This window comes from Strigops habroptila, chromosome 13 (assembly GCF_004027225.2).
Source record: "Strigops habroptila isolate Jane chromosome 13, bStrHab1.2.pri, whole genome shotgun sequence".
Lineage (NCBI taxonomy): Eukaryota > Metazoa > Chordata > Aves > Psittaciformes > Psittacidae > Strigops > Strigops habroptila.
In genome coordinates, this window is record NC_044289.2 from 12,087,098 (window position 1) to 12,098,144 (window position 11,047).

General features: G+C 60.3%; 1 protein-coding gene across 3 annotated transcripts; it reads right to left on the reverse strand.

Annotated features, from left to right (window-relative positions):
• Window positions 1-2,648: 2,648 nt before the first annotated feature.
• Window positions 2,649-9,788, reverse strand: MYL9 (myosin light chain 9). 3 transcript variants are annotated; one of them, XM_030503153.1, is made up of 5 exons: window positions 9,691-9,778; window positions 8,768-8,842; window positions 4,816-5,019; window positions 3,522-3,683; window positions 2,649-3,345 (listed from the first exon to the last, which is right to left on the reverse strand). In XM_030503153.1, exons 3-5 carry the CDS (start codon window positions 4,997-4,999, stop codon window positions 3,173-3,175), a joined length of 519 nt encoding a protein of 172 aa, XP_030359013.1. In that variant the 5' UTR covers window positions 5,000-5,019; window positions 8,768-8,842; window positions 9,691-9,778; the 3' UTR covers window positions 2,649-3,172. The 3 variants fall into 3 exon arrangements, with proteins under 3 accessions (XP_030359013.1, XP_030359015.1, XP_030359014.1); XM_030503155.2 differs by lacking the exon at window positions 8,768-8,842 and having other exon boundaries at window positions 9,691-9,788; XM_030503154.1 differs by lacking the exon at window positions 9,691-9,778 and having other exon boundaries at window positions 8,768-9,387.
• Between the last annotated feature and the right edge of the window lie 1,259 nt (window positions 9,789-11,047).

Below are 11,047 nucleotides of genomic sequence, written 5' to 3' on the forward strand. Positions count from 1 at the left end.
ACGGGACACCCATAGGACACCCGAACAGGGACACCCAACCGGGAACACTGGAGCAGGGACACCCGCACAGAACACCCGAACAGGAACACCCAAACGGGACACCCACGGACACCTGCATGGGACACCTGAACAGGGACACCCACTTCGGGACACCTGCATGGGGACGCCTGTAAAGGGACACCCGAACCAGGACACCCACACAACACTCCCACCCGGGGACACCCAAACAGGGACACCCGCACCGGGACTCCTGCACAGGACACCCGTAGGACACCCGAACAGAGACACCCGCACAGAACAACCAAACAGGAACACCCGAACGGGACACCCACGGACACCTGCATGGAACACCCGAACAGGGAAACCCGCACGGGGACACCCGAACAGGGACACTCACAGGGGGACACCCAAACAGGGACACCCACATCAGGGCACCAAAACGGGGACACCCGGACAGGGACACCCATAAAGGGACACCCACAAAGGGACACCCACACTAGGACACCCACACAACACCCCCACCCGGGGACACCCAAACAAGGACACCCACTGGGGACACCTGAAGAGGGACCCGCACCCACGGGCATCTCCACAAGGCACCGCACAAGCTCCTTCCTTCACCCGGCCATGTTAAGGCTGACCCCAGTACCTGAGCACCGAGGGGTTACTGGTGTCCATGGGTAGGCACCGGATGCAGGGCCAGGCGCGGGGACAGGAGCTGTGGGGTGGGTGCTGGGTGTGTGTGGGTATGAGGAACCCCCTTCCCCAGAGGGTGCTCAGGCATTGGGACAGGCTGCCCAGGGCAGTGCTGGAGTCACCGTCCTGGAAGTGGTCACACACCGTGTACGCGAGGCCCTCAGTGCCATGGGTTAGCGGTGGCCTTGGCAGTGCTGGGGAACGGTTGATGATCTGAAAGGTCTTTTCTACCCGAGTTGGTTCCATGATTCACCGACAGCCCCAGGGACCTCAGAGCACTGAGGCACCGCCAGTGCTTCCTTTGGTGGATGTACTAAAGGGGAACATCCTTTTTGATGTACTAGATGGGGAATCAGAAGCTCGCCACATCACTGCTCCCATCAAAGTGGAAGGTGTTTCAAAGCAAGGGTGATGATCCCGTGGGTCAGGCACCCCTGGACTGTATGGACAACGCAGGCTGGTCCCCTCCAGCCTCTGCAATAGAGATGCAGCATCCCAGCAAGATGCAGCATCCCAGCAAGGAGACCCCCGTTTCAGGATGTCCATTCCCCCTCTTGAGGGATTTCCACACTCATCCTCACCAAGCACAGCACATGTATGTGCATCCCTCCTGGGGCACAGCAACTCCAAGTGGCCTCAGGTCCTGCTCTTCTCCAGGCAGAAGGTATCTGCTGGTAGAGCGCTAGGGCAGCTCTCCCCTCCCAGGCTCTGTCCTTACAGGCCATGCTGCAGCTCCCTTCCCTCCCCTTTTGATGGGTATCCCTTTGAGCATTGAGAAAGGCTGCTAAAAACCTTCTATGGTAGGTTTTTGGCCCATCCAAAGCAGATTGTGTGCTGGATTAAATAGCAAGAAAAAAAGGGAGAATTCCTTAACGGATTTGTTTAGTTGCTGCTAAACCTTCACTGTCCTGAGTGAAACTGTACCCAGCAAATTGCTATTGCTCTGTTAATGCAAGCGTGGTGTGGGCTGGTGAACCCCAGGCGAGGTGTGGGGCCAGCCATGCAAATCTGTCCTTCCCAGCAGCCTGCTTTTGCTCCCACCCCTTGGAAAAGGCTGTATTAAGTCTTGTGCCTGATGGAGGCAACACGGAAATGGTCCCTGAGCTCAAATACCTGCCCAGGGCTGCAAATACCTGCAGATACAGGTAGTGTGGAAGCAGCTTTGAGAAAACCCTGTTGGGTGCCTGAATCCCTGGGCAAACCCAGCCTGGAGCAGGAGCCAGGGAGCTCCCAGCTGATAGGGAATGAGGAGTCTTGTGGAGCGAGGGGCCAGGGCAGGGGCTTCTCCCTGCCTGCTCTAAGCGCTTGTGGAGGGCCCTGCAGAGTCTGGCCAGGCCCATTGACGTGATAATAATATTAAACTTCAGCAGTTTGAAAAACCATCAGGCAGCACGAGCCCGAAGGGGGATGCTGGAAACCTCAGGCAGCCTCTGAAGGCATTGACCTGTCCCAGGCAGGACTCCCCCCGCCTCCCTTTGCCCACCCTCTGATACTTCATCTGGATTTGGTGGCCACCAAGCCCATCCCACTCCCAGCACTACGAGAATCCGGTCACACAAACTGATCTTTGGGGTCAGTCCTGTGCTGAGCATCACTCCTGGATGTCTGCCTGCAGAAGATAGTTTGCCCACAGCACAGCAGAGACCTCGCAGAAGCTGGAGGCCTTTTCCCACACCACTGGGTTTATCTCCAGCATCACCCCATCTGAGACATTCACTTTGGTGTGTGTCGCAGTGAAGGGGGCTTTTGAAAGCATCCTGTCCTCCAGCAGCCTTCAGGCCTGGGACATTGCTCTGGAAGTGGGAGAACTGTAGGTTTTTCCCTGCTACAGCAGGGAATTAGGGAAGGAGCTTGGAGGTGGGCTGGTTTGGGGCTGTTACTGCAGGTACAGTTCCCAAACCCACCCCACCAAGCGCCCCAGGTAGCACAGCACAAGCCACACACAGCGCGTCTCCATATCACACCCATCAGGTTTTATACACCGCTTCGGCCTCCCGAATCCCTCGGATCACAGGCTCTAAAGCCATAAAACAGGCAGGGAGGAGGAAACAAAGTGGAGGAACCATGAAGAAAGGGAGTGCAGGAGGAGAGGGGAAGAGGTGCTGTCTCTCTGTGCTATGGTCCTGAGATAGGGAATGCTCAGGCTTAAGCCAGCCAGAATCCCCACAGGCCAGCGCTCACCTCGGATGCTCACCCCAGCCCCGGGGTCTGGCAGCAAAGTGGCTTCAAGGGGGGGGTCACAGCCAGGCTGGGGGTCCCAGTGGAGCGAGCCTGTGGGTGGGAGAGGTGCTGGGGGGTCTGGAGCTGATGGGTGGGCACACAGCGGTGCAGTGATGGGAGCACTTCCCCTCCAAGCATGACCTGATGTGGGGTGCTGGTCCTGGGAGGTGTTTTCCATGGGGGGAGCCTGCTGTGGGGCAGCAAGAGGGGGCCGAGGGGCAGGGGAGCATGTGCAGGAGGAGGCAGAGGGGAGGGTCTAATCGTCCTTGTCCTTGGCTCCATGCTTCAGGATGCGGGTGAACTCCACGTAGTTGAAGTTGCCCTTCTTGTCGATGGGCGCCTCCCGATACATCTCATCCACCTCCTCGTCGGTGAACCTGTCTCCCATGGTGGTCAGCAGCTCACGCAGATGGTCCTCGTGAATGAAGCCTGCAGGGATGGCACAGGGTGGTGTTGGAAGGGGGCACTATGGGAGGGCTGAGCCGCAGCTTCTCCCAAAGACACCCCTGCCCATCTCCCACTCTGGAGCTGCTTGGGGACCATCCCAAAGGCTTTGGCCCCAACCCTCATGGTGCCTGCATGCCCAAGGGGTAGAGTGCCCGTACCTGATGCCTCCTCATCGAAGCAGGCGAAGGCGTTGCGGATGACGTCCTCCGGGTCGGTGCCATTCAGCTTCTCCCCGAACATGGTGAGGAACATGGTGAAGTTGATGGGCCCTGGCGCCTCGCTCATCATGCCCTCCAGGTACTCGTCAGTGGGGTTCTTCCCTGCCAGACACAGGCAGGGGTGTGGGTGCAGGGTCCCCTCTTCCCCCAGCACCCATCCCCAGACCAGCCCATGCACCCAGCTGGGGTGTTTTTCATTGCAAATGGTACATGTTCACCCACCCCATGGACGAGGGAAGGGGTTTCTGCAGTGCCCACTGCTCCCCACTCAGCATCTCTCCCCATAGAATCAACTAGGTTGGAAAAGACCTTTAAGATCATCAAGTCTGCCACCTGAACCAAGCTCTGCCAGGCTCAACCTTGATGGAGCTGCAGGAATTTATCCGGGGGTTGCCAGGAACTAAACCCATTGCTTTGTCCCATTCCCCCTGCAGCTGACACCCAGCACCGCCTGAGGAGAGGGGCAGCAATGTCCCCACACAAGCCTCATGCTGCTGATGTCCCTAACACTGCGCCTGCCACGGATGCACCGGGGATGGTTTAACCTCCTCTGCTGAGCTCTGCCTGCCCCCAGCGCCCGGCCCCTCTCTGCTCCCATTGCCCAGCGGGAGGAGGGTGCAGGGCCAGGCAGGACCCCCAGAACAGGTTTGGCTGCCGGGTCAATCATTGACAGACCTCCCATAGCGCCGCGGAGGTACCGCAGGGAGCAGGAGGTGGGAGCTGTGGCTGCAGCCAAGGAGGAGGGCTCGGCATGGGGAGCGTGGCCAGACCTGCAAGTCCCAACCGGCTGAGTTAAACCCTGGTGCAGGGACCAGCACCTTCTGCTGAGAGCAACGGGAGGGCTTTGTCCCAAAGGGGATGACCCCAAGTGATGCTCGGGGGTGAGACTACTCAAATACTCCATAGCTGTGGCTGATGGTTGCTCATAGCAAAGCTTCTCCAACCCCGAGGGTCTCCTCCCTTCTAGTAAGAGCAACACACCAAGCCGCTGCTCTGGGGTGTCTCCACAAACACACCTTCTACAGTCAACTGGTGCCAGCAGAGAAATCCCTTTTCTTCCCCCCACCCCAATTTTGCAGCCAGCATCAGGCTGGCCCAAAGCAGGAGGTTTGTTCCTCACTGCATCCCACCAAAGCCGGCCTTCAACATGGAGTGTGAGGCACTGGGTCCCTCAGCAGCTCTCCCTGTGTCCCCCAGAGGGGCTGAGGGGTACATGGAGGCAGGATGTCCTCACCCATGGAAGCCAGCATGTCGTGCAGATCCTCCTTGTCGATGAAGCCGTCGCGGTTCTGGTCGATCATGTTGAAGGCTTCCTTGAACTCCTGGATCTGTGACTGGTCGAACATGGCGAAGACATTGGAGGTGGCGCGCTGGGGGCGCTTCTTGGTGGTCTTGGCTTTGGCACGTTTGCTGGACATCCTGGCGGCTGGGAGGGGACCTGCGGGCAGGGCAGGAGGGAGACAAGTGGTGGCAGGGTCAGACATGGGGACAGGCAGGACTCGGGCTCTAATGAGTCCCCCGGGAAGCCGTAAGGGCAGCAGCGCTCAAGGCACCCCTTCCCCAGGGCTGTCCCCATGCCCCCAAACCTGCTTCCTGCCTGTCCCCTTTGCATCCCAGACACAGGGAGGGATTCCAAGCCCAGCATCCAGCATCCCCCCACTGCCGTCAGTGCCGGGGGAGCCATGGGGATGGGCAGAGCTCAGCCATGCCCCCCCCCTCCAACCTCCCCTCCTCTGTCAGGGCTCTCCCAGCTCCTGGGGTGACGGGTCTCCCCAACATCCCCCATTTCACTGCGCAGAGCAACCCACAGCCACCTCCCCCGGAGCTGGGCTCAGCACAGCACCCAGCACCCAGCGGGAAGGGTTATCTGCTCCGGGCACATTCCTCACATTCCATTGCCTCCCTTCCCCCTCCATCCATCATCCATCCATCCATCCATCCCACCTCCCGACACTGCCGGGTCCAGCCCGGCCAAAGGCCACTCGCTGCCTCCCTCCTGCTGCAGTGCCCGGTGAGCCCCATGCTCTGCCCGGGACCCACGGGAGGGCCCCAACATGGGGGGTGAGCCATGGGGTGAGCAAAGGGGTGGGTAGTGGGGTGGGCAGTGGGGTGGGCAGTGGGGTGGGCAGTGGGGTGGGCAGTGTGCCTCCGGGGGGGAAGCAATGGGACTGTGGGTGCTGAGGGCTGGTGATGTTGTTCATTACAGGTAATGAACAGGAGAAGGGAACAGCTCGGAGGGGCAGCAGTGGGATGGACAGACCTTTGGGACACAGCTGAGGCTATGTCGGTCCCAATGGGAATGGCAAAGGAACCATGCAGATCCCAAACACCGCCAAGGCAGGACCATGGCAGGTCTCTCAAAGGAAGGGGTCCTGCCCCCAGCCCCAGCAGAGCCCATTCCCACCCTGGGATGGTCCCAAGTCCCTTCACAGCCTCCGAGTGGGGTTTGGTGACATCCCCCCACACTGCCAGGCTGAGGGAAGCAGCCAGTATTTAAGTCACCCCATGCCATGGGTGTTGGGGACCCAAATGGGATCCGTATGGGGTGCTCAGCACCCCCAGCGACCGCTGATGTTGCCTGAGAGGAGGATGCTCAGACCTCTCCCTGTTGGATCCTGCCTGGCAGAGGGATGGTGTTGACTGTTCCCACACGGCCCCAAGAGAAAGTTGGGGCAGGGTCAGCCCAGGGGAGAGATGCTGCTCAGAGCCCTCATGTTCCTGCTGCAGCTACTCCCTCACATGCAGCCCCGTGCCTCAGTTTCCCCATCTGGGTCAGCATCTGGCTGGGGAGCAGCTGGGGGGGAGCAATGTTAAATTAATGGATTATGAATGAATTCCATGGCGCAAGCACAGGGTGTTACTGCTCTGCCGTGTGCCCTGTGCATGGGTTCCTGCCTTCTCTGCCAGGGGACACGGAGCAGTTAGGGACCCACATCACGCTGCATGAAGAGCACAAATCAACACCCCCCGTGAGCTGCGTGCCAGCAACAGGTCTGGCTGCCCTATGTGTGCTGATCCAGGATCCACTTCCCAGCTGGGTCCTTAATGCTGATGCACCCAGGGGGACCGCAGGGCCTTGGGCAGCATCCCTCCCAGCGGGACCCCAGTGTGGGGCAGAACAAACAGCCTTCTCCTGCACCAGCACAGCCTCTGCCAGCCCCCCCTCACACATTGCTCTTTCCCTCCCCTCCTGCTACCCCTCTTTCAAGGGGCTGCATTGGTGCTGGAGCAGCCACCAGCCTGGTCCCCAGGCTCCTCTATCCGGGCTGGGCTGGAAGGACATCGTGGTCAGTGCCAAATCCCAGCTCTGGTGTCAGTGCCAGCAGCACTGCCTGGCACGCCGGTGCCCAGCCAAGCTCATAGAGGGCTTGGGGACTGTCCCCCCACCCCAGCACTCGCTCCCATCGCACTATGGGACCAGAGCACCGCTGTAAGAGAGCCCAGCAGACCCCACCGAGCCCGAGCTGGGCCCTTCAGCTGCAGGGGACGTGCTCCATGTGCCCCAGGAGACAGTCCCCTCCTCATCCCCAATGGCACAGCCTGGTTCTGTGTGCCCTGTCAACCCATAACCACCCCCAGGCAGTGGCGTGGGGACGCTCAGCTGAACACAGCTTCGCTCTGCCGGGTCAGAGCCAGCAATGGGAGCTCTGTCACTGGCCGATGGCACCGGGCTCAGCTTTCAAAACACAGCGAATTATTAGCAGAGTTATTAGCAGAGGAGCGGAGACAGAAGCAGGAGTTTTGCTCTCACCACATGGATTCATATTATCCAAATATTTACCCTGCCCTGGCTGTGACCAGCAGCAGAAGCACAGCCTGGCACCCTCTCCAGAGAGCTGGCTCTCGATACGGGGATTAAGTGCGATTTTGACAGCACATGAGTTTGCTGTTTGATCCAAAACACGCCCTGGAAAGACGCTTGGTCCCAAGGTCCAGCTCGGCCTGGTCATCTCCTGATCATTCTGTATCTGCTGTTAGCAGATCTCCTTGGGCTGGCTGGGACTTGGGAAGAGCCTCTTTTTGGTCAGTGTGGAGAAAGGTGCCTCTTGCATGGGACAGAAGCGGTCTGCAACGAGGCCTCATTCAAGGGGAGTGATCTGTGCTCTGCACAGGGGCTCAATGGCCACGCTCCCTTGGTCTTCAAGCCCATCTGGGGTTCCCAAACACCCAACACCCAGCCCATTTCAGGGAATGCCTGGCCATGATGCCCTGCATCTGGGGTGGACTCAGCTGAGCTGAGTGGTGCAGCCACCAAGCCTTGGCAAGAAGGAAACCCACAGAGACTGGTCCTGCTTGTGTCACCCCCTGCTGAAAGCCCCATCCCAGCACTGCTCCCACCCAGCAGGCAGCAGATCCAAGGACATTAGCGCTGGATGAGACCCCAGCCTGGCATGAGAGCCCTGCACCAATCTGATCACCACCCTCATCCCAACACCAGCTGCCCTTATTCCCTCATCCTGCGCTGCTCCTGCCAAGATGATCTCCCTGCCTCCTGCACCGCTGGGCTTGTGCCTCTCCTCAGAGAGAAGCTGTGGTCACCTGGGAGATGCTGCTCAGGGTTTCCCAAGGGTGTTCCTCTAAAACTGGCCATGCAATGGCAGGAGCCACCTCTGGAAGTGCTGACAGGGTGCTGGCATGGCATGGGGCTGCCCTGCAGTCTCCAGCACAGCCAGAGAGGGACATCGTCTGCTCACAGCCAGCTCCTCTCCACCACAGGATCCTGGCAGAGATGATGTGATGTGCATCTGCTGGCACTGAAGCCAGTGAGTGGGTTTCATGTGTGGACAGGAAGGAGCAGGGCAGCTCCAGGAGCCAGAGCGAAGTGTGCAGCAACCCCCAGGACAGAGATTCATGCCAGTCCTCCCTCAGCTCCTGCCGCACACCAGAGACCCGGTGGGGCTCAGCTGCAAGTTCTGCTGATGGTTTCTGCGCCAACTCCTTCCCACCACGTTTGGGGCACAAGGACCTCACCGTGCCCGTGAGGCACAAGCAAACCTTCCAAAGCACAGCTTCTGGGGCCACCATAAGAAGACCACGCACAGACATCACCACCATGAAACAGACCCAGCACCCAGCACCCTTCTGACGCCCGGCGGGGCTGGGAGACAGGACCCTGCAGCAGATGATCTTCAGCACAACATGCCCTGCACTGTTGGTGTATTCCCGGGGGAATTGCCGGGGCTCACCTCAGTGGGGGGAATCTGGCCGCAGCGCCTCAAAGGGGGAGGTGACCACAAACTCCTCCTACAGCCGCACGGAGCCTGCCAGTGACGGGGAAAAAAATCAAGTGACTGGAGAAACCCAACCATCTTTGGTCAGCGGCGGTGGTTGTTGACACTCGGGATGTTCCGCTCCAAAGAATGCTGCTCCCGACGCCGCCTTCTCTTACACATCCATGTTTTAGAGCCCCTCTGGCTTTTATCACAGCCCTAACGTTTGCAGTGAGGGAAGCCAAGAGGACCTCAAGTTTTCATGGGCAAGGCTAAACAAAACACAACGTTCCTCTGTGTTTAAGACAAGGGAAGGAGCTAAATAAAGCTTTTCTGCCTTCCAACAGTTTATTGCCTGGAGTTGCTCAAAGGTCACTGGGGAGATCTATGGAGCATCACACAAGCATATGGATCTCGGCTCTGGCCATCAGCAAAAAAGCCCTGGGGGGAAAAGCAGATGTTCCAGACAGGAACAGCTCTCACAGACCGGAGGCGGGTGAAGCTCCGGCCGGCAGGATCTGCTGCTGCAGCACCGGGGACGTCCCAGCTCCAAGTCACTGCAGACAGTCACGGAGCGCTTTGCTCAGGACCGATCCTCGCCTCCCTTGGCCGGGACATCCCTGCAGGGCGGGGGACGCACCGGGGCTTCTCCTGCCGCTCCTGCTTCCTCCGCTCCCTCCGGGGCAGCCACCTCCTTCCCGTCCCCTCCAGGCCGACCCCGCTCCATCCCGCCCGGTCCCTCGATCTGCCCACGGCTCCATCCCGCCCCATCGGGTCTGCCCCGGTTCCATCCCTCCCGGTCCCTCCCGCCCCGCCGGGGCCGCCCCGCTCCCCCCCGCGCTGGCCGCTGCCCGGTGGAAGGGGAGCGGCGGAGCCGGGCCGCGGCGGAGCCGCCTCACCTGTGCTGGAGCGGGATGCTGCGGGGCGGCCGGCGCTGCTCTGCCGGGACCCGGCCCGCGGCGCGGCCCTAGGGCGGGCAGCAGGGCCCGGGGCGGTGCCGCCCGCCCCGTCCCGGCCCGTCCCGGCCCATACAAGGCAGAAGAATGCGGCGGGGCCGGGCGGCGGGACGGACCCCGGGCCGGTGCTCCCGGCCTTATATAGACGAAAGGGCGGCGGGAGCGCCCCACGCGTGTCCGCGGGGAGATGCGCAGCTCGGGGCTGCACCCCGGGGCTGGGAACCGGCGTGTCCCGGGGTCCCCGAGGGCGTTCTGCGGCCCCCAGCCCGGTGGCACGGGGGGATGCCGCGCTCTGTGGAGCTGGGGCACCCGTGGGTGACGCTGGCCATGGGTCCAGGGGTCGTGGTTCATCATGGGCCAGGTCCCTGGCAGCGGGCACGGCGTTGCATGGGGAGGCCCTGAGGACATCCAGCGGCTGCACCCAGGCTGGCCAAAGGCCACGGGCAGTGGTCCAGGGTGACCAAGCTGCACAGGGAATGGTGGCCCGAAGGACCAGCCAGCGGGTGCTGAGCCCTGTCTCTGCCCCAGGCTGCAAGCCCCCAGAATGACCCGGTGAAAAAACACCACAAAGGTTCTCTAAAAAGCAGTTTTGAACGAGAACAGTCAAGGACCTGCCCCATTCCCAAACTGGGGTCTGAAGCCCAGAGGCTCAGGGATGGGGAGCTCACACCCCACACCTGAGGCAGGAAGGGCACTGGTCCCAGACTCCTCAGGTCTCACTCATGTTTCCTTCCCATCAGCAGCCGTGTGCCGCATCCCAGCCCTGCAGTCACCTCCTGATCCTGTGGGCTGCCCACTGGGACAGCGATGCTTCCCAGACATCATCCCAGGGGAACTTTACCTTTGGTTCACAGGACCCCATGATGCTGGGGCCAGAATTCAGCCTGCAGGGAGCAGGAAAGTGGGAGAGGGAGACACCCCAGGACTGTTTTGGAGAGGGGGTCCCAACAAACACCCTGCCCACCCCATGCTGGAGAAATAATTCCTGACATGGTTTTTCATGAGGAAAGCAACTGGTTTAGGTTGGATACCACTGCTCGTGTGAGGCAAGAGTATACAAAAATAGTCAAATCTTTAGGACTCCACATGTGATCATTTTATTTGCGTACACTTCCAAGCACATGATTTCAGTATGTTTGGCTGCTGGAATGTCTCGGATAACAACAAGCTGCAGTGCCCTGCAGAACCGTGGTTTATTTCAAAGGCTGTCCTGCTCCAGACGCCCCCAGTCCTGCAGCCCATCTCCAGCAGGAACTATGGAGAGCCTCAAAAGCACAGCGACAGGGTCTGAGCAGACAGC